A 22087-nucleotide genomic window follows, 5' to 3' on the forward strand; every position below is an offset into this window, starting at 1 on the left:
CTGTCCTGATCTCGCGTCCACGCGCAGTGGGGCCCGACTCTCTCGGGCTGGCGCTCTGGTCCCAGAGACCTCAGCTCCCTGCTGCCTGGAATGGTTGACATTTCAGAGCCGCAAATTCAGTGTCACATGAAGCAACTCTGAGTCCCCGTTTGGCCTTTCTCCGGGATCAATTTTCTGAAATCATGGCGTAATCATGGGTTTTAACTGCTTGTCAGTGTCGTGCAGAACAAAGGAAATTATTTGACTTGAGCCCGGCTCTAAGAAGCCGGAGGAAGGTGGTCCCAGCTTTGATGAAATGGCAGAGGCAGGATGGAAACCCCCTCCCCGGGGTCCGAGGGGCCTGGACGGGTGACACGGCCGAGTCGCCCTGAGCGGGGTGGGGACATAGGGAGGGCCACGCTGTGATTTCCTGCTGGAATTGAAAAGGCCAGTGGCGGGTTCATGAGCTACCTTGTGTCCGCAGGACAAATAAGGGGGGCGCCCGGTGACTCGGTGAGACAGTGAAGGGCTCGGGAGCTTTGTGCCTGAGCCCCGTCCCCACGGAGCACTGCAGGCAGGATGGAGTCTGCTCCTGCGGCTCCGTCTCCGCTCAAAAAATGGGTGGGTCGTGGAGCAAACATATGACTGTTGGGGACCGCTGTGCGTGAAGCTGGTCTCTACTCTCAGGGGGTTGTGTTGCATTTTAAAGAGGGTGTCGCCCTGCCCCGACGGAGTCTGAGTGATTGAGCCCGGCCTGCACCCAGAGCCCACAGGTTTGGGAGACCAGACCCCGGCCCCTAGGAGCTCGGACCTCCCTAGGGAGCTGGGGCTGGTCTGTGCGCAGCTGCAGAGGCACCCAGACCGGTCGGAGCCGAGCCCCTGTGGCCTCTGGGGCTCCAGCATCAGGTCTGAGGGGCTCTGATGATCCACCTGGCACAAAAGACAGCTGGGAGGCTGAGCCAAGGGCATCCGGTGGAGCTGCAAGGTCATGCCAAGGTCACAGCAGCCGCGTTCAGGGGAGGGGTTCCGTAGCCAGCGGAGGAGGCAGCCAGAATTAGGGACGTTGGAGTCAGGCCCGGGTGGAAAGAAGTGTGGACAGGTCGAGACAGGGCCCGGGCGTGAGATGGATGCGGCCAGCTCATTTGATGCGGGGATGGGTGGAAGGAAGACAGGCGATGGACAGGTCAGTGTTTCCACACACCTCGTGCTCAAGGGCGACCCGCACGGCTTGTTCCGGACATAGCCCATGGGGCCCAGGAATCTGCATTTTTAGCAAAGCTCCCCGGGGGATTCTGATACCGAGGCTCCCAGGCCCACAGTCTGAGAAAGCCCAGAGTGAACCAAGCCCCGCCCCGCCTCACACACCAGAAGGGCCCCTTGACGTGGGACAGGGGTCGTGGTGGAGTGCAGTGTGGACACCGTGAGCAGGAGCGGTCCCAGGAGGAGCTAGTTTCTTCCTGAAACCTAGGAGAAGGGTCAGAGTCTTCCTGGAGGAGGCGGCATTTGAACTGTGTTCAGTGTGTTGGAAACACACGCAGCAGGATGTGGCGCCCGAGAGTGCAGCTCAGCCGCAGGGCCACGTGCGTGGGCTTGAGGCTTCAGCGAGTGGCCTTGGCCCGCCCCTCACGCTTTCTGGCCACAGGAACTCCACCTGTGGCCTGGGGGCCCCACCAAGATCAATGGAGCAGGCTGGTTAAGAGCCCAGGCTCTGGGACCAGCCTGCCTGGCCTCTGCCTGGCTGGATGAGTAACCTTGGCTAGGACTTGATCGCCACGTGCCTCAGTGTCTGCATCTGTAAAATGGAAAAGGGGTCGGCTCTGCCTCGGGGTGGCTGGGAGGGCTGAAGGGGTTAATTCCTGCCACGCGCTGGGCCCAGCACCACGTCTCCCTCACTCACCAAATGGTGCAGAAGCGGAGAAAGCTTTTATGTCATCTGGTGTTTGGGGGCCGGCTGGGCCCCTGACTTTCCGCTTTCCCCCCTGCCCCCAGCCGCCACCTTCATGGAGCACTGGAAGCGGAAACAGATGCGGCTCAACTACCGCTGGGACCTCACCGGCTTCGAAGAGGAGGAGGTGAGTGGGTGGCGCCGGGTCCCCCTCCCGTCGCTCCGGAACTCACAGGGAGCCCCAGCCCCGGCCCAGGCGCGGCTGCCCCGCCTGCTCTCATTCCGCCCGTGTTTGAGTCACCCGGTTACCAGGCAGCCGTGTGATGTCTGTCGGTGTTTCTGATCCCCACGCTCCCAGGGATGTGCCACCCGCCAGCGCGGTCGGGCGGCTCACCACGCTGACCTCATCGAGGCCGGGGGAGGCCGGGCGGGCCTGGGAGGGAACCGCCACCGCCCATGAGGCCAAGTCCCCGAGAGCGGCTGTGGGCCTTTGCCCCGGGTGCCAAAACCACGCTTCTGGGAGCCAGTAATTGGGCGTGACGGAGAAGCGGGGCAGAGCCCTTCCTGATGGAGGGAGAGCCAGACGCCCGCGGCGTCCCTTTCCCAAGAGAGGCCGCTCAGGGCCAGTGGCCCCCGGGACGGCTGGGGGCTCTCCCCGGGGTTCCTCGGAGAAGCGGGGCCGCTGCCGCCCACATGGGCAGCTCCAGCCGGAACTCCCCCGGGCGAGTGGGAATGGCAAAGGAAAGGGGTCCCCTCGGCTGGCCGGGCACAGGGCAGGGCCGTAAGGTGCGGCTGTGCTGGTCGCCACTGAATTTTATAAACTGCCGAGCTTGTTTTTTAAGAGAGAGGGCCCTGTGCGTTTTCACTGGGATGTGAAAATCTGCCGCTTTTTCAGCATTCCTGTTGCATCTCCCACACACGTGCTCCCTCCTGACACCGCGTCCGCTGGCCACTCTTCAGCCAGATCGAGCGCAGCCCCCTGCGGGCTCCGCGCTCACAGTGCTGCTGGGGGCCCAGGGGACCGGAGTCTGTGGGGAGGGGCACAGCACTTAGTGGTGGGGCCAGGCCGCCGGGTGCCGTGCGGATTTGGCACTGCCCTCGCTGTGTGACGTGGGCCAAGTTGCCTAACCTCTCTGTGCCTCCGTGGCCCTACTCAAGTGCGGACTGTGACCCTCACTCGAGAGGGTTGGAGGGGGTCCCAGAGGGGCAGTGGGTGTGAAGCTCTTAGGGCAGGAAGTTCCCCACGACCCGTAACCTGCTAGCCAGCCACCTGTGGGTTCAACCCTCTTCCATGTTACCCCGTCTCGCACGTGGCAACACCAGAACAAATGCAGGCCGTGCGCTGGCACGCAGCCCTTTAGGGGTGAGCCAGGCGCGGGAGCCGCTCGGTCCCCCGTGGCGGAGCCGGGGTCAGCCAGCCACCTGGGCAGGGTCTTTCCTTGTTGCCGTTTCCGTTGGGAGGATCCAGCTGCAACAAAAGCAGGAGTCGTCTTGCTTTAGAAAAAGATTTAGAAGGCCTTCATGATGTCCCTGTGGCCGGGGAAAGTTGGGGGGACAGTCCCATCATCCCTTCCCCTGACCCCTCGGGCACTTGACTTTGGGGTGGCGATTGGAGCCCTTGGGCACAAGGTCCAAGGGGAATAAATGAGGTCCCCAGGGTGAGTGTCCCCTTCACACACACCCCCGTAGCTCACCAGGGACCCTTTGGGGAGCGAATCATCCGCGGCATAAAGGCAGCCTCTCCACGGAGTCTGAGCCCCGGGTGCTGGCACCAGGAGCAGGAGCCTGTGCCCCACCTCTCGGCCTGTGTGCCCCACCTCTCGGCCTGTGCCCCACCTCTCGGCCTGTGCCCCACCTCTCGGCCTGTGCCCCACCTCTCGGCCTGTGTCCCACCTCTCGGCCTGTGTGCCCCACCTCTCGGCCTGTGTGCCCCACCTCTCGGCCTGTGCCCCACCTCTCGGCCTGTGTGCCCCGTCTCTCGGCCTGTGTGCCCCACCTCTCGGCCTGTGTGCCCCGCCTCTCGGCCTGTGTGCCCCGCCTCTCGGCCTGTGTGCCCCGCCTCTCGGCCTGTGTGCCCCGCCTCTCGGCCTGTGTCCCACCTCTCGGCCTGTGCCCCGTCTCTCGGCCTGTGTGCCCCACCTCTCGGCCTGTGTCCCACCTCTCGGCCTGTGTGCCCCACCTCTCGGCCTGTGTCCCACCTCTCGGCCTGTGTCCCACCTCTCGGCCTGTGTGCCCCACCTCTCGGCCTGTGTGCCCCACCTCTCGGCCTGTGTCCCACCTCTCGGCCTGTGTCCCACCTCTCGGCCTGTGCCCCACCTCTCGGCCTGTGTGCCCCACCTCTCGGCCTGTGTGCCCCGTCTCTCGGCCTGTGCCCCGTCTCTCGGCCTGTGCCCCGTCTCTCGGCCCGTGTGCCCCCTTTAGCCGAGACTGAGACAGTCCGTCCAGCTCTTGCCCGGTACTTTCCAAAACCAACCGAGCTACAGAAGGGGCAGCGTGAACGGTCACCCTAAAGCGGCAAGCGGCCGTTAGCCTCGGCCCCTGCGGGCTGCTCGTCCACCCGGGTCCATCCCCCGCGTCCCGGCTCATAAGAAAATGGTCTTTAGAGGGTGTGGCCTGTTCCTTTGAAAACAACGCAAGTGACGGAGTCTTTCTGTTTTTGTTTCTACGTTTCCGGTTCCCTGAAGGAGGCCGTCAAGGTTTGGAACCTTTTGTCGCCCTGTCTCCCCGCAGCCTGTCTCCCGGGAAGAGGGACCTTCTCTGGCGCTTCATCTGTCTCTCGCCTCTTTCCGCGGGCGGGGCTCGGCTTCCCGCACCTGGGCCTCTCTGACCCTCCTCGGTTCCCGCGCCCCTCGCTGAGCTGCCCTGGGCTCCCCGAGCCTGCCCCCGGGCTGCCTGCGCTTGCTGACACCGGCCGCGTCTCTCCCCCCCCACGCCCCCATAGCCCGCCCTTGGCCTTGGGGCCAGTTCACAGCGGGGTGTTCACAGCGAGGAGGGGGCCGCCGGGCACAGGCCTCGCTGCCTCGGGCACACGGAGCCAGGCTCTGCGGCTTCCCGACGGGCTGGGGTCCCAACGAAGGGGGGAATCCCGGACGGGCCGCGCAGCGGGTTCTGAATCGGACACGGTACAAACAGCCCGCTGTGAACTGGCCCCAGAGGGCGCCCGGGCAAATGTGTGGACGGAACCTCGCATGCGTGCTCACGGCGAGGATCTCTCAGTCACCATTAACGAGGCCAACCTGGTTTCTTTCACAGGACCACCCCAGGGCCGAGTATGAAGCTAGAGTTCTGGAGAAGTCACTTAGGAAAGAATCCAAGAACAAAGAGGTATGGTGGCCAGTGCTCGTGGTTTTCCCAAGAGTCCAACATTGTGTGTTCATCAGGAGTGTAGACCGGGGCTCTGCAAGCTCTGTGTGTCCATCCACAGTGTAGACCGGGGCTCAGGAAGCTCTGTGTGTCCACCTACAGTGTAGACCGGGGCTCAGGAAGCTCTGTGTGTCCACCTACAGTGTAGACCGGGGCTCAGCAAGCTCTGTGTGTCCATCTACAGTGTAGACTGGGGCTCTGCAAGCTCTGTGTGTCCATCCACAGTGTAGACCAGGACTCAGCAAGCTCTGTGTGTCCATCCACAGTGTAGACTGGGGCTCTGCAAGCTCTGTGTGTCCATCCACAGTGTAGACCGGGGCTCAGCAAGCTCTGTGTGTCCATCCACAGTGTAGACCGGGGCTCAGCAAGCTCTGTGTGTCCATCCACAGTATAGACCGGGGCTCAGCAAGCTCTGTGTGTCCATCCACAGTGTAGACTGGAAGCCGGTCCCCCAGACAGGGGCCAGATAATATTTAGAGGCTCTACAGGCCTCTGTGGCAACTACTTAATTCTGCCACTGAAGCTTGAAAGCAGCCAGAGACAACAGGTAAATAAATGGGCCCGGCTGTGTTCCAATAAAACTTTATTTATAAAAACAATCTGGGGGCCAGATTTGGCCATAGGCTGTAGTTCGTCAAACCTACTCCAGATCTATCTTCTTGATCTCTCCTGAATGTGAGCTCAAGCTTCAGCCAGCATTCAGCACAGAGACCCTCTAGCTTTGCGACTTGTTTGGGGTACACGGACCCTCGTCTCGCCCCCGTGTTCTGTGCTGAAGAGTGACGGCGAAGGGCTTGCCCAGCCCGGCCCCTGAGCACATGGCCAGTTCCTTGTTTCCCTCACAGGCCGTGAGAACGAGGCAGAGGAGTGTTGGTTCTGTGATGCTCTCGAGGCCATCGCCTTTTCATAGTAAATTCCCCTTTTTCCCCCAAACCTGTCATCCGGTCTTAGTGCGCAGCCTGAGTCCTCACAAGCCTCTGGCAGGGCGTGGCTGTTTTTAAAGGAGGTGCTTTCACATGGCCTGGGACCAGCGCAGAGCCCCGGGGCCCCTGTCAGCGCCTGACTATGCCGGGACGTTCGCATCCGCGCCCGAGGGACGGGACAGTTGAAGGATGCTCGTCCCAGCTCCAGGGCCTGCTGTCCCGTTTGCATGGTCAGCCTCCGGGTCCGATTAGGACAGTCCCCTGAGTTTACCTCTCCTTGTCACTGTTCGCATGGACAGAGTTTACTGGTTCCTAGTGGCCGGGGGCTCGCAGTCGCCAGCATCCCATCTAGGGGGTAGAGGCCCCTCGTGGGCCCCAGTGTCCGTGGCAGCAGGGATCCAGCTTAGCGCTCCTGCGGCCACAGAGAGGGTGCACTTGTGTGGGCACACACACTTCAAGTCTGAGCGGGACTCGGGGTGCAGAGGAAAGAACCACAGAAGCACGAGCCGTCACCCCCAATCAGGAGGCTGGCTCCAGTTTCACCGATGAGGAGGCATGAGCCCCGTGCACGCTCCCTTCTGCGCAGCCGCCGTGGCCTTGAGGGGCTCCTCTGCCCCCCAGGCCCTGTCGTCCCTCCTGAGGGAGAGGCGCGGGGACCATGCCCCCAAAGCCCCACTGCTCGCTCAGGGCGGCAGCCCCAGGACAGTGCATCCCGTGGCTTCGCAGTGGCACCTCTTAGCGTGGGCACGGACGGGTGTTACGTCCCTTCCTGAGGGGAAATAAATGCTGCCGTGTGGCACATGTCACGTCCGCTTAAGTGGAGGGACTTAACCAGCCCCGACGGTGGGTCTGGGGGGCCCTGGAGTGCCCGTCAGACCCCCACTCACTCTGCCTCTCGGCTTTGACCAGAGACCTTTGATCACCTGAGAACAGCAAGGGGTGGGGTCATTTCTGCAGCTGTGACGGGACCCCAGGCCCCCTGGGCCTCTGGGGGCCACACCCTATTTTCTCTATTTCACTGGCTCCCAGCGACTCCTTTCCGGTCCTAATTTCCCCCCAGCTGTGGCACCAGATTCGTTTAGGAAAAAACCATGAATCGGCACATTAACTCGCGGCTCCGGGTGGCCTCCTTGTTGGCACCAGGTGCTCAGCACCCTCGGCGTCTGCATCGGCGAGCCGTGCGGGTGACGTGGCCGGCGCGGGAGCCGGGCATCTCGGAGCCCGCGGGGCCTCCGTGGGGGGTCTCGGTCCGTGACCTTGCCGGCCCCCGAGTCACAGCCTCCCGTTAGGACGGGGTCCCTGCCAGCTGTCCCTGGTTTGCGACGCCCAGCAGCTGGATGGGAGGCGGGGGCCTGGGCGCGGTCTCGCCTCACCCGTGGTGCTCTCTTGTTCCCCCCCCCCAGAAGCACCGGAATATTCCAGAAGAGTCTACCAACAAATGGAAGCAGAGGGTTAAGACAGCCATGGCGGGGGTGAAATTGGTACCTTTCTGTGTCGGGGCCGTGCGAGTCTGACTGTCTGTGAGGACCAATGTCCGTTGCGTCCCCCCGACAAACTCTGACTTTTGTGTTGGTTTTTGTTTTTTTAACATTCACGTTGTGTTTCTCCGCCTCCCTGCCGCACCCCCGGGCTGTGACGCGTGTGGAGATGCCACTGCATGGCTAGGTGGGGCCGTGGGGGGGCCGCGAGCGCGCTTGTCACCACGCCTGCCGCCGGTTCTCCGTCTCCCCGTTAACATGCATGTCGCCCGCCCCGGAGCGAGGGGCCTGCTGCGTCCTGTCCCCGGCGGCGGTCTTGGACCCAGCGCTGGCATTTTGCCATTTAAAATCCCACCCGATTCCTGAAACACCCCAGGTTAGGGACAGGCTTCTGCTTAGGTTCCTCCTGAGCGTGTCGCCGCGGCCCGCTGTGGCCGCGCAGCAGGCGGCGCCTGGACTTGTCGTCTCACCCCGGGGCCGGCGCCTCCGTCCTCGCGCCCAGCGGCCAGCGAGGGGTGGGCGCCCCCGCGGCGTCCCCCGACGGGGCTCTGCCTGACTTGGAAAAGTGTTTGACGATGTTGTTATTATATTATTATTATTACTACTATTACTAGAAGGGGCCCATTTTAAAGGACTGTGGCTCCTGTTGTGACAGGACATCATTTCCTAGGTCATGAGACCCCCGCTGTTTCTGTGAACACTAGATGTTTGCATCCGCGCATCACTTGCAGATGTGGTTTTTTAAGGTGTTTCCAAGTATTTCTGTTGTCTGAGTTTGTGTGCACCTAAGCGCACACACATGCACAACACGCATACACTCGCATGCACACACATGCACCATACATATACACGCACACGCACCATACATATACACGCACACACATGCACAATACATATACACACATGCACAACGCACACGGGCATGCACACACACATGCACAACACGCATACACTCGCACACACACATGCACAACACACATGCACAGCACACACGTGGACACATGCACAACGCACATGCACGCACACAGCACATACACGTGTGCAAATGCACACGCACACATGCACACACACACACCTCCCCACCATGACGGCTCCCACAGTGACCAGCGCTGTTCCATGTTGTAGACCGACAAGGTGAAGCTGACCTGGAGAGACCGGTTCCCAGCCTACTTCACCAACTTGGTGTCCATCATCTTCATGGTAAGTTCCAGAAGGTGGAGGCGGGAGGACCTCAGGGAGCCTCTCCCTGCACCGGGATCGGCCGTCACCGCGGCAGGTGTCCTCTCGTGGGATGGCGCCCCTGGAATGGGAAGGAGCCAGAGTTCCCCAGTGGTCCCCAGGGGGGCTCCACATGCCCTGGGGTCGGTGAGATGAGTTCCCGGGGCCCCCGATGCCCACCTTTCATTGTGACGGTGGCACGTTCATATAACTCGCAATTCCAACCAGATTTCACAGACATTATTTAAGTTGAAACTGAGAAGGCCCAGGAGCACATGCCCCAAAGGCACACGAGTGTCCCCTCTGAACAGGCTCTGGGCTCGGTGCTGGGATAACCTGAGGGTGGCATGGTCCCGCCCCAGAGCCTCCCCAGGGCTCACCTCGCAGGGGAGGGGGTGCGGGAAGCAGGAGACCGAGGCGCCAGGCAGAGTAGCGGCAGTGACCTTGCAGAAGGACCCGCGAGGAGGTGGCAGGAGGCAGGGAGGCTGGCTGGGCCCTTCCGCACCCCAGCAAGGAGCCCTTGGCTACATGTCACTTCCTTGGACGGCCTTTTGGGGAGCTTTAAGTTCCTCACATAAGGAGTGAGGCAGTGGGCAGCGTAGGGCTGGGCTGGCAGCTCCACAAAGCCACAGGACACTGGCTTCAGTGACCGCCTCACCCACCCTGTGCCTCCTCTCAGTCACAACGGGGCTGCTCCACCGCCAACATCGCCTCTGCTCTCCAGGCAGGGGGCAGGGTTAGGGCCAAGGGGAAGGAGCTTTCCAGAGACCTGCCCGCAACCTCTGCTTGTGTCTCACTGGTCAGACCATTTCCTGTGCCCCCTGTAGCTGCAGGGAAAGGGACGTGGGCGCATGTCACTCCCCAGCCCAGGCGGGATGGTGGGCAGGGAGCGAACTGGTCCTTGATGTCCTGGTGGCCCCATCGGTTGCATCAGTGAGTTTTGTCGAGCCCTCAGGAGCTCCATTCACTGAATAGATTTTGGCTGCATGTCGCGATGTGCCCCGTGTTCCCTGTCCTAGAGGCACTGGAGTGACCACACCAGCCAGACCCCGGCCCTGGAGGCCCTTTCCTCCCAGAGGGGAACTGTACCCAGGTACCCAGGCAGGGAGGCTGCATCGGGCTCCCTGTCGCAGGGATGTGCCAACGCTTCCCTGGGAGGGGAGCCGTGCTGAGTCACCCTGCAGGCCCCGCCGCCTTCTCTGCCCCTCTGCGCGCTGGCACAAGGGCATCTCCGAGGCCAGGGCGGGGCCTTCCCGGGAGGGGCCTCTTGGCAGGAGCCTGGGATGTTCCGAGGAAAGCCCTGTTCCCAGGCCCGGCGGGGAGTGTACCTGTACCTCCTACAGGGCGGCCCCTCCATCGGGGGGGGGGGGGGGGGCGAAGCCGTTTCTTGGGCAGGGTGTGGTCACCCGTTAGTCACCAGCAGAAGCAGAGTCACGGCCTGAAGTTCAAAATAAGAGCTTTGCTAGGAGACCCTGCTGACTGCGGTGTCCCTGAGAGGTGAACCCAGCTACAGATGCCCAGTGTACCCCGAGAGCCCCAGGACTGTCTCAGAGCCTCTCAGGACCGTCCTAGGGAGCCGGGGCCCCCTCCGCTCCCTGATGGGAGTAAATGTGCAAGGACACGGGGCATGCAGGGGGGAGCGGGAGGAGCGTGGAGCCTGCGTCTCTCGGTGTCCCCTTGCGGTCGGATTTGCAGGTGGCCTCAGCCCTAGGGCAGGACAGGGCGAGGACAGGGTCTTCTGGCCGAATGAGGGTCTTCAAGGAACAGGCAAAGGAAGCCAGACAGGCAGCTCCACACGGAACAGACATAACCGCAGCCAGCCCCCACCCCGGTCTCAGGCCGCCCCCGACCCGAGCTTTATGGGACATTCCAGTCCAGCAGCGGGTTTGGCAGGATAAGGGGCTCACTCCTGGGGACAAGCCAGAGGGTGTTGGTGGCTCCAGAGAGGTTGAGAAAAGGGGTTCGATCTAACTGTCCCAGCCAGGCCTGCAGCAGCGCCCACCCGGGATCAGGCCACCCGTCCCCCACCCGCCCCCCTTAAACTGTGCTCCACCCAGGAGTGTCCCTGCGTCCGCACAGTCACCGGGTTGGGGGGAAGCCCCCTCCCGGTGGTCAGCCTGCCATCCATCGCCCAGCCGGGCTGGTGAATCCCAGCGTGTGTGCTGTGTGACCCGGCTGGTTCCCTGACCTCTCTGATCTTCCGTCTCTTCTGTTGAACAGAAGCTAGTCCCTCGCCCGTGTCTGTGGAGTTAACGCCACGAAGCCCCCACGCGTGGGGGGTGACGGGAAGCCTGGGGTGGGGGAAGGGCTGGGCTGAGGCACAGGGAGCGGGCCGGTGAGACCGGGCGGCCCAGCGGGCATCCCCTCCGCCTCTGCAGATCGCGGTGACCTTCGCCATTGTCCTCGGCGTGATCATCTACAGGATCTCCACCGCCGCCGCCTTGGCCATGAACTCCTCGCCCTCCGTGCGGTCCAACATCCGGGTCACGGTCACGGCCACGGCGGTCATCCTCAACCTGGTGGTCATCATCCTGCTGGACGAGGTCTACGGCTGCATCGCCCGCTGGCTCACGAGGATCGGTGAGCACGGCGCCCGGGCCGGGCCTCCCTCCTGCCGCGGGCCTGAGGCGCCGCCGCCTCCGAGCAGCCCGCCGGGCCGAGGGCGCGGCCAGCCCGGCGTCTCAGCGGCCCGCTCTCGCCCTTCCAGAGGTCCCGAAGACCGAGAAGAGCTTCGAGGAGAGGCTCATCTTCAAGGCCTTCCTGCTGAAGTTCGTCAATTCCTACACCCCCATCTTCTACGTGGCTTTCTTCAAGGGCCGGTAGGACCCTCGCAGCCTGTTCCCCCCGGGCCCTCCCGGTGCCGTGGGGCTCCCCTCCCTGTGTCCTATCCGTGGGGCCACCTTGGCCCAGGACAGAGCAGTCAGCGTGGTTCTCACTGCCGCCGGGTGCTGGTTCCTGTAGGGCCGCGGTCAGCAGGGACCCCAAACAGCAGGCACCCTGGACAGCAGGGACCCCAGGGAGCAGGAACCCTGGATAATAGAGAGCCCAGGGGGCAGGGACCCTGGGCAGTGGGGACCCCAGACAGAAGGAACCCTAGATAGCAGGGCCCTCGGCAGTGGGGACCCCAGATAACAAGGACCCCAGATAACAAGCACCCCAGATAACAAGGACCCCAGTGAGCTCCAGGTTCTTCCACAGTGGGTCGGAATGACTTGAGGGCGAGGGCTGTGGAGAAGGTGCGCGAAGTGTGGCTGTTGCCCAGCTCGATGCCCCAGGCTGGTGACAGGGTGAACCCCATGCCTGACCCTTGGAGTCATCCTGGGCTCGGAGAGGCCTGTGCCCCCCCCCCGAGACTCCCTACCACCCCTGGGGCTGGCAGGTCTGACCCCAGAGCCCCTCCCAAGGCATCATGTAATTTACAAGACCCTGGACTCTCCTCCCACCCGGGGGCCCCAGAGCCCCAACAAGGGGTCCAGGAACCACCCCACCCCGCCTGACCCAGGGCCCTGGGGTTCTGTGGCCCTGCCCTGGCGGGTGGCAGCCTGACCTTAGTCCCCTCCTGGGGTCCCTCCTTCTGTCCCCCCAGCCACTTGATGTCCTGTTACATTTCTTACCCCGCGTGGGTGTGGGAGCCACACAAGCACTGGACCAGCAGAAACCCCAGGGGTTGTTTTTTAGCCAATGGAACAGGCGGGGAGAAGCCTCTGTCTACACTCGGGGCCGTGACTTCGGGAATCTCCGCTCTGCTCCCCTCTCCCTCTGGGGTCCCCAAGCCGGGTCCCTGCTCTCTAACTGCCTCCCAACCATGACAGGTTCGTGGGGCGCCCGGGCGATTACGTGTACATCTTCCGGTCGTTCCGCATGGAAGAGGTAAGGAGATGCTCGCGTCCCCCGGTGCCCCCTCCGCTCCGATTCCCCTCCTGTCCCCTGGGCACACGGGGCGGGTTCCCTATCAGGCGGCAGTTTCCCTCCTTCCCCTGGGGGCCCCTCTCCCCCCAGGTGGCGGCCTGGCTCTGACAGCATTAGGGGTATCCGTACAGGATTCCCCTAAAAGGAGCCTCTTCATATTTGGTGAAACGAAACGACACCGATATTTTTTCCCTTTTTCTATGAGGTCGTGAATGTTTTTCTCTTTGGTTAAGATGAGGGAAAAACTAAACTCAGCTACCTTCTCCTTACTTAACACTGAAATGTAAAGGCCAAGCGGAGGCTTCAGAGCCTGCCGGGGACCCTGGTCTCAGGGGAAATGGTCAGCAGCTCAACTCCCAGAATAACTGGGCTTCTGGGAAAATGGGGGGTGTCTCCCTGATAAAGACCCTGCGAAACAGGGTAGAGAAGGTTGGGGTGGACATCAGGTACAGGGCGATCTAGTTGCCCGGGGCGCAGCCTAGAGGTGCGACCCCTTGAGTGCCAGCCTCCGAACGTCCCGACCCGGGCCTCACCCACAGCGTCGGGTGTTTGGGAAGAGCCCAGCATTGCTCTCGGCTGTGACGCGCCCTTCACGTCACTGGCGCCCCGTCGAACTCTTCGGTGTTTGGAGGAGTTGGGGACGTGCCTTTGTAGAATAGAATAAAGCCAAGGACATCACCATCTTCTTAATGACATGATGACTCTGCAAAGTAAACTTATAAAAAGATTTACCAGGGACTCAGAGAAGGGTCATCTGTACTCAGGGGGTCACCCAGTGTCCCCTGAGTTCTGTTTGCTCCGATGAGTTAAGCTTCTCACCCGTCACACCTGCCTGGCCCCCAGCCTGAGGCCACACAAGCCCCTAAGGACAGGGCATTAGGCCTCGAAGAGGTGGCTGGCCGGCTCACCATGTGGCGCCCCAACTATGTGGACCCCGGCCTGCGGGGCCGTGCAGGGCCTGTGGGCAGGCAGCAGGTGCAAGGGGCAGGGCACTGGCCGTGGGCGAGGAGGGGGAGCCCGAGACCAGCCCCAGCGCTGCCCGCCTGGCCCTGGCCTGTGCTCCCTCCCCGAGCCTGGTCCCGGCCCCAAGCCCACAGGCCGGGGGCACAGGCTCCCCGGGGGCCGAAGTACCACAGACGGGGAGACTCAGCACAGCAGAAAGGGATTCTCTCACGGTTCTGGAGGCCAGGTGTCCAAAATCAAGGTGTCAGCAGGGCTGTGTCCTTCCGAAGGTGGAGGGCGGGCTCCCCCAGGCCTCTCCCCCAGCTTCTGGGGGCCGCAGGCGAGCCTTAGGCTCCCTCGCATGCGGATGCGTCACTGGGACTCTGCCTCCGGCTTCGCTCGGCCTCTCGGTGTGTCCGTCTCTCTTCTTATAAGGACACCAGTCACTGGACGGGAGCCCACTCTGCTCCCGTGTGACCTCATCTTAATGTGGTCACGTCTGCAGAGACCCTGTTTCCAAATAAGGCCCCATTCGGAGGTTCCGGGGTTAGGACGCGGACCCGGCTTTGCGGAGGACGGGATCGGGCCCACCCGCGAGGGCCGAGCTCCCCTCCCTGGGGGCTGCGGTTCCCTCCGTGTCCCGGGCGGGGCGGGGCGGGGCGGGGTCTCACAGCTGCCCTCCCCGCAGTGCGCCCCGGGGGGCTGCCTGATGGAGCTCTGCATCCAGCTCAGCATCATCATGCTGGGCAAGCAGCTCATCCAGAACAACCTCTTCGAGATCGGCATCCCGTGAGTGCCGCGGGGCCAGGGGCGGTGGGCGCCGGGCGCGGGGTCTGGGGTTAGGGGGAGGGCGGGGGGACACAGGGACATGGCGCAGACAGAGGGGAGGACAGGGCAGTAGCGGAGGGGAGGGTGCCTGTGACTCGGCTCCCAGACGGGCTGGGGATGCGGGGCACCCACGGGTGCTGAGGTTGCGGGTGGAAGCTGGGCCTCCGTTCCCAGCATCCTTCAGGAACCGCGGCCGGGTCCCTCTTCAAGGCCCTGGGACTGGCTTCCTCTCTCCCAGGGTCCCTTAGGTGCAGCCAGACCCCCAGCACCCTCAGGGCTCCCCGTGATTTTATTGATCTTCTTATTTATTGTTAACCTTCGCCCGAGGATATTTTTTCTATTGCTTCTCAGAGTGGGAGGGAGGGGGAGAGGCAGAGAGAGAGACATCGATTGGTTGCCTCCCACACGTGCCCGACCAGGGCCGGGGATCGAACCGGCAGCCCAGGTGCGTGCCCTTGACCAGGCATCGAACCCGAGACACCTCGGTGCACAGGGCGACGCTCTGACCTGAGCCACACCGGCCAGGGCCTCCCTGTGATCTTGGGCCGTCATCGCCCTTCCGGGGCCTCTGTTTCCTTATGTCGCAAACAAAACGATGGCCCTTGACGCTGCGTCTGGGGAAAGGGCAAAGGGGGCCGCGGGCAGAGCAGCCCGGCCCAGGGACGGCCCCGGGAGTCTGAGGCCCGGCGCCCGGCGCGGACCCTTGCCCCCGGCTCCCGCCCCGCAGCCTGACTGAGGGCCGGGCCGTGGCGTTTTCAGGAAGATGAAGAAGTTCATCCGCTACCTGCGGCTGAAGCGCCAGAGCCCCGCCGACCAGAGCGAGCACCTGAAGAGGAGGCAGCGGTACGAGGCGGACTTCACGCTGGAGCCCTTCGCGGGCCTCACCCCGGAGTACATGGAGATGAGTGAGCGCGGGCTGCGGGGCGGGCGGCCGGGGCGGCCCTCCCCCCGGGGCCTGGTCGCCCGCACTGTCCCGCAGGCCGCCAGGGCCCGGAGGATGCCCGGGCGGCACGGAGCTCTCGGGCGGAGCGGGGCCGATGGGGGAGGCCAGGTGCGGCCACCGGCAGCCACCCGGAGCCTCCCTGCCCGTCTCCCCTCCCCCACCTCCTCCCTCCGCTCCGGCCACACAGGCCTCCCCTCTGTCACCCAGACACAGGTGGCCGCTCGCGCTGGCAGTGCCGGGAATGCTCTCCCCCTAATACCTGCATGACTCCCTCTGTCCCTTCCCCAGGAGTTGGCTCTGAATGTCCACCCCGGGGGGGTCTCCCTGAGCACACTGCTGGGAGGGGGGAGCCCCGCCTTGCACAGCTGCCCAGCTGCCCAGCTGCCCTCCCCTGCTTCACGGTTCCCATCACCCGCTGGCTGTCAGCTCCCCTCGTTCCTTTCTAGAGTCCCCCCTGCACCCAGAACAGGTCCAGGTACACAGTGGGCGCTCAGTGCGTGTTGCTGGACGAACGGATGAGGGAGAGAGGGGTCCCCGGGGGGGGGGGTGCGCCCTGGCCGCCATGGACGGCTTATTTTAAATGCTGGTTCCCACCCCGCCTGCGTGGCTCAGGGTCAGAGCATTGGCCGGAGCACTGAAAGTCAGAGGGATTGATGCCCGGTCGAGGGCATGCACGTGGGTAGTAGGTTCCATCCCTGGCCCCACCGGGGGCGCCTGTGGGAGGCAACCAATCAGTGTGTCTCTCACATCGATGTTTCTCTCTCTCGCTCTCTCTCCCTTCCTTCCACTCTCTCTAAACGTTAATGGGGAAAAAAATATCCTCAAGTGAGGATTAAAAATAAATAAAATAAAACAAACCCCTGGACAGACGGAGCCAGGCGCTGCTGCGGGCGGGAGGCGGGGAGGGCAGGGTGACCTCGGTGGGGGCGTCTGCTTCGTGGCCGGCGAGCCTTCCCTGTGCGCCCGTTGGCCCGGCTGGTCCATGAACGCGGCTCCCAGCTCCCCAGACGATCGCGCGGGGAGCCCCGGGCCATTGACTCGGAAGGGACAGAGTTCTGAGGCTTCAAACAAAGGGATAGTGTTGCGTTTGGATGAGGTTCTCCGTTTTCCGCTTGGATAAAAATCCAGGCTGAACCAGAGGCAGGTGGGCCGTTCAGCTCAGCCTGGGGCCGGGAGCAGGGCCTTCCCTGCTGCCCGCGTGGGAGGGGAGGGGAGAGGCAGCCTGCGGTGGGCTGAGACGGAGGTTTCCCCAGATTTTCATTTCTGTGATGGCTGGAGGTTGAGTCCCATGTTCCCCCCTGGGTTTGATGAAATTAGATCTTGGGACAGGCTCCTCCTGCCCACCCAGGGGGCGGCCCACCCGTGCCCCACGCCTCACTGGGAAGCTGGGAGGACTTATATGGACCAGCTGGGCCAACGGGAGCACGGGGAAGGCTCACAATAAAACAGAAGCCTCCACCCAAGGTCGCCCTGCCCCTCACCACCTCCCCACGCGGAACAGCGCCCGGCTGCGTTTGCCCAGGGGTTTGTTTTATTTTTATTTATTTATTTATTTTAAATAGATCTTTATTGATTTCAGAGAGAGGAAGGAGAGGGAGAGAAACATCAATGATGAGAGAGTCACTGATCGGCTGCCTCCTGCATGCCCCCTGCTGGGGATCGAACCCGCAACCCGGGCGTGTGCCCTGAACAGGAATCGAACCCTGATCACCTGGATCCCAGGTCGATGCCCAACCGCTGAGCCATGCCCGGCTGGGCCCAGGGGTTTGTTTTAAAATCCACAGTCCCAGGTCTTGCCTGGCTCAGACCAGAGATGGGCCAGAGAACCAGCATTTAAACTAAGCTCCTGCAGTGGCCAGGGGCGCCCCATCCGGGGCCCTCTGTGTGAGTCTTCCAGACCTCTGTCCTGTTCACCCAGGGGGCACTCTGCACCCGCTGCCCCTCTTCCCCTCGAGGCCCCCTAGGCTGGCACCCGGGGCATACAGGGGCCTGCACACAGGAAGCGAAGGCCCAGCCGAGAATGGCCATCCCTGCCCCAGCCCCATCGAGGCTCCAGCTTCCCTCCCACCCCCATTCCTGGCCCATCAGTGCAACAGGAGTGGGGGCACCCATGGCCCCGGCCTCAGCAGCAGCCCCCTCACCGGCCTGCACACTGAGCCTGCGTGCTGAGCTTGTCCTAGGGCCCCATCACCCCCAGAGCCTTCAGACAGGACCAGCGTCCACATGGAGCCCCCACCCCACCCCGCTGAGCTGACAATGGCCACACTCAGCTGCCCAGGCCCATGGTGACATTCTGTCCCTTCCTTGTTTACCGCCTGGCACGGGGCACCTTGGCCGGGTCCTGTGTGCAGTTCCTGGACCAGCAGCCCCACTCGGTCTGCTCAGCAACCTTTCCCTGTCCCCTCCGGTCGCCAGCCCTGTGCTGGCTGCAGCGCCCCCGGCAGACGCCGCAGAGGCAGGCGGCCTGCTCATGAGGAGTGAGAGGGAGGGTCCTGAGGCAGGGGCCCTGTCGTCCTGGACAGTGGTGGTCCCTGCCTGGCTCCCCGGGGCCTGGTGGAAGGGGCCCTGGATGTGCTGGCAGGCCCCCCACGTCCAGGACCCTGTGGCTGATGGGAGCTTAGGGCCCTATTCGAGGTCCCTCCCAGCCCAGGCACGATGACCGAGGCTGGGCCTTGGCACTCACGGGCCCTTTTCCCGTTAGTAATGATTTCCTTTGCTTTTCAATTACAGTTTACATTCAGTATTACTTTGTATTACTTTTTTATTAAAAATTTCTAATGTTGACATAAGATTAAATGTGTGATAAGTGGATTCACTCCCATTGTTCAAGAGCCACACTCCCCGGTCACCGTCTTCCGTGTGTGCAGGGAGCCCATGGGAGGGGTTGGAGTTAGGGTTTTAGGGTTAGGGTTTTAGGGTTAGGGTTAGGTTAGGGTTTTAGGGTTTTAGGGTTAGGTTAGGGTTTTAGGGTTTTAGGGTTTTAGGGTTTTAGGGTTAGGGTTAGGGTTGAGGCAGGGCACCAGCCAGACCAAGTCGGTCAGCTCAGGGCTCGTGGGGCAGTGGACCCCCATGTAGGAGGCGGCGTGGGGCGTGCTGACAGTCCCCTCTCTCTACAGTCATCCAGTTTGGCTTCGTCACCTTGTTTGTGGCGTCCTTCCCCCTGGCCCCCCTGTTCGCGTTGCTGAATAACATCATCGAGATCCGCCTGGATGCCAAGAAGTTTGTCACGGAGCTGCGCAGGCCGGTGGCCGTCAGAGCCAAAGACATCGGTGAGTGACCCACGGGGCGGGTCAGAGCACGTGCCGGGGTTGGGGAAGCAAGAGCCAGAGCCAGCAAAGTGGGGCCAGGCACGGGGCCCCCACGGCTCCTCGCTGCACCTTTCCTGGAAGGAGACTCTGGGCGGGGGTGATGCAAGACCCCAAGGCTCTTTCACCCCCACCCCCACTCCCACCTCCCGACTCCTGAGATGTATTGGCCATGAGAATATTTGGGCAAGAGTTAGTCGCGGATATGTCTCAGCATCCACGGCCCCAGGTTCAAGCGCTGTCCTTCCCTTTGGTGACCCTCAGCATCCCCTCCCCAACCAGGACATCTGTGCGCACCACCCCCCAGAGCACAGAGCTAGACCGACGGGGAAGCTCATGTTACTTGCTTAACAAGGGCTTCCTATGTAGGGTATCATTTAATCATTTCATGTTCACAAGAAAGAAAGGAAAGGAGGGAGGACCCCCCCCTTCCCCTGATGAAGGAAGACCATTGCCTGTAGGGGTCGGGGCTGAGGGGCAGCCCAAGCGCTTTAACCTTAAGTCTTTAAGGGGCTCCTCACCCGTGTGAACAAGAGGCTGGGCCTTGGGGGCTCACACATCTAATGTCAGCACAAGAAATAACTTTCTAATGGTTCTTGTGAAGTAGTGAGCTCCCCGTCACCAGAGGCATTTAAGCCAGTGTGGGTGCCTGCCTGTCCAGGGGTGGTGAGGGATGTGGGGACATCGGGTGGTGGGTCTCAGAGCCCCGTGCACCCCGGCCAGAGGCAGCCCGCACCGACAAGCACCCTGCCGTCTTATCTTAATACCTTGCCGGCTGGCTGTTTCAAGCCAGACTCACCCATGCTGCCGGCTACTTTTCCATCGTGACCTGTCAGCAAGGTGTTAAAGTCAGTCCGCTTAAACTGGGACCCAGTTTTCATGATGGGAGAAAAAAAAAAGTGTTGTGATTTTATCTTGAGTTAGAGAATTACAAAAATATTTTCATTATATCTGTTATGTAACAGTCATATCGGGGACAGAACTTCAGTGCTAATTCTTGGAATGAATTGCATGCTGGAGATGTTGTCCTTTTACCAGAATAGAGACTGGGTAGCAGTGTGACAGGACACCCCGGGCCTTTCCCACGTAGGGTGTCAGTTACCCATTTCACCGTCTCGTAGCCCAGATATGGTGTTGCCACGATGCAGGGCCTCCATCAGCCCCGCCAGGAGCTCCTCTGTCCTCTTTGGAACTGCCCCCCGGCCATCCCATCCCTGTCCTTGGTCTGAGCCTGGGCCTCTGCTGGCCGGCCCACCCCCCGATGGTGGCCAGACCCGCCACCCCCACCATCCACCTCCGAGATGGCTGGGACTCCAGCTTCCGTCACAAGGGTGGTCTCTTGGGGTGAACTGTGGGAAATCTCCATCTCCCCGGCTCGGACATGGTCGCGTGTCGGTGATTTCGTCTGGTTCAGGAGCAACCCCACATTCGAGCTGTGGGATCCGTGGGGGGACCTGGGGCCCAGCTTTGAGAGGAGCCTGGAGACCCTGGCTTTCCATGGGGAGGGACGTGGGAGCCAGGACTCAAGTGTGGCGGCCACCACCCTCGTTCTGACACCTTAGCTTCCCTCCGTCTCAGCGCAGACGCCCTCCCTGCCCCTTCCCTGTAAGGTTCTGCGTGCGATTTGCAGCGGCCGCTGAGGCCCTTGAACTAGCTGGCGCTCCGAGTCCCTTCTGGCCCCTGGTTCTGCCCCGTCCGTGGCCCCCCCGACACGGTCCGAGCTCAGCACCCGAGCCTGTGAAAGCCCCCGGGAGTCAACGGTCAGTCTCCGTGGACCGGGAGGCCATGTCCTCGTGTCCAAGCAGCCAGGTCTCACACATTCTCATCTCACACGTTAAAATGTAAGAAGCCAGTCTTCGCTACGGGCCACCCAAACCCAGGCCGCGTTTGCAGGGCCCCTCTGGAGACTGAGACTCCGCAGCAGGCCCGTTACGCGCTGCGCCTGCTCCGCGGGCGACCCTGGCGAGTGGGCCTGGACTTGAACTTCTCCCGGGTGACCTGTGGTCGGGGCCTCCGAGGAGCCTCTTGAGGAAGGTTGGGCAGATCCTGGGTCCCACTTTCCAGATGGCAGACCGAGGCCAGGGGGGTGACAGAGCTGTGTCACCGGCTCTGCACACATCCACGAGGAGCGGATCCTTGAGAAGCTCCGATGGCACCAGAGGCCTCAACGGGCAGTGGGTGGCCTGCCAGGCGCCCCGGAGAGTCCCTGGGAAATCCGGAGCCCATGCAGTTGCAGTAAAGGGGCGAGCATGGCCTCCCCGGCCCTCATTTCTTACAAAGGCCCGATTCTCAGGTGCCCGGAGGCCCCAGGCGAGTCCCCGGCAGGCAGGCGTGTGTTTGCCTTGGCGCCCGTTGTTTGGCAAAGCCCTCGCTGTCCCCTGCGGCAACATCCTAAAACTCTAAACCCACCAGGGGGAGAGGAGCCTGGGGCAGCCTCCGGCCTCCACGGTCCACTGCGGCCAGTGTTCCCACCGCAAGCGAGGCTTGGCCGCGGGCCTGCGGGGGCTTGGCTCGCAGCTGCTGGGTTTTTTCTGGTCCTGGCAGATCAGCCTCTCGCTTCCCGGTTCCTGTACGGTTGGTTGAAGACATAATCTGCTTCCTTTCACCGGTTTGCTTTGCTGTAAGCTTTCCTTGAAGAGGCTTTTGTATTCTCCCTGTGATCCATGCGGGGCCCAGAGGGGACAGAGGGCCCCAGTGGCCCCTGCGACCTGCACCCATGGGGTGGGGTGGCCGGGACAAGCTCTGCCACAAAGGCACGGCGCCCCGATTGCCCTGCCTGGGCATGGAGAGGGGGCGTGGCGATCGCCGCAGGGGACCCAGCCCTGTGCGTGGGAACCGGCTTCAGCTTCCAGCCCTGACCTCTGACACCAGATGAACGCGCTTCCTGCTCTCAGCCTCTTTCTGCAGAGCCTCCGGGTAACAAACTCCTGCCTGTATTCAGCTCCGGCGCTGCATGTGGTCAGGGGTGACTAAACACCTCCCTGTCGTGTTCTTGGAAATGGGGCTTAGGGCCTCTAGAGTGACAGAGGTGCCCAGAAGAAGGCAGCTTTGCCCTGCGAGGTTTCGTTAAGGAAACCCAGAGATTTTCCCCGAGAGCATCTTCCTGGCTCCTGGGGATCAGCACGCAGAGCGGTGGTTCCCGCTGTGGAGTGCGGCCAAGCGCCTGGGGGAGAGTCAGACCCCGAGACAGGCTGGTCTGGTGCCCTGGTGCCCTTAAGCACGACCCCATGATTCTGGTGTGGGGGTCTCACAGAGGACCACCGGCCACCACATGAAGACACTGTGGCACCTGTAGGACGGGCTTAGCTCCCAAC

At 62.5% G+C, this 22087-nt stretch overlaps 1 protein-coding gene across 2 annotated transcripts in view; it reads left to right on the forward strand.

Moving 5' to 3' along the window:
• ANO1 (anoctamin 1) overlaps nucleotides 1-22087 on the forward strand; it is a 67859-nt gene that overhangs the window by 38389 nt on the left and 7383 nt on the right. For both annotated transcript variants that reach the window (XM_087822065.1, XM_087822066.1), the window contains 10 exons: nucleotides 1969-2051; nucleotides 4549-4560; nucleotides 5117-5188; nucleotides 8754-8828; nucleotides 11225-11426; nucleotides 11554-11665; nucleotides 12659-12716; nucleotides 14386-14486; nucleotides 15285-15430; nucleotides 18585-18737. In XM_087822065.1, the coding sequence (XP_087678191.1) occupies nucleotides 1969-2051; nucleotides 4549-4560; nucleotides 5117-5188; nucleotides 8754-8828; nucleotides 11225-11426; nucleotides 11554-11665; nucleotides 12659-12716; nucleotides 14386-14486; nucleotides 15285-15430; nucleotides 18585-18737 (1014 nt within the window). The remainder of the gene's footprint in view (nucleotides 1-1968; nucleotides 2052-4548; nucleotides 4561-5116; nucleotides 5189-8753; nucleotides 8829-11224; nucleotides 11427-11553; nucleotides 11666-12658; nucleotides 12717-14385; nucleotides 14487-15284; nucleotides 15431-18584; nucleotides 18738-22087) is intronic.

This window comes from Miniopterus natalensis, chromosome 11 (genome assembly GCF_054644295.1).
Source record: "Miniopterus natalensis isolate mMinNat1 chromosome 11, mMinNat1.hap1, whole genome shotgun sequence".
NCBI classification, from domain to species: Eukaryota; Metazoa; Chordata; class Mammalia; order Chiroptera; family Miniopteridae; genus Miniopterus; species Miniopterus natalensis.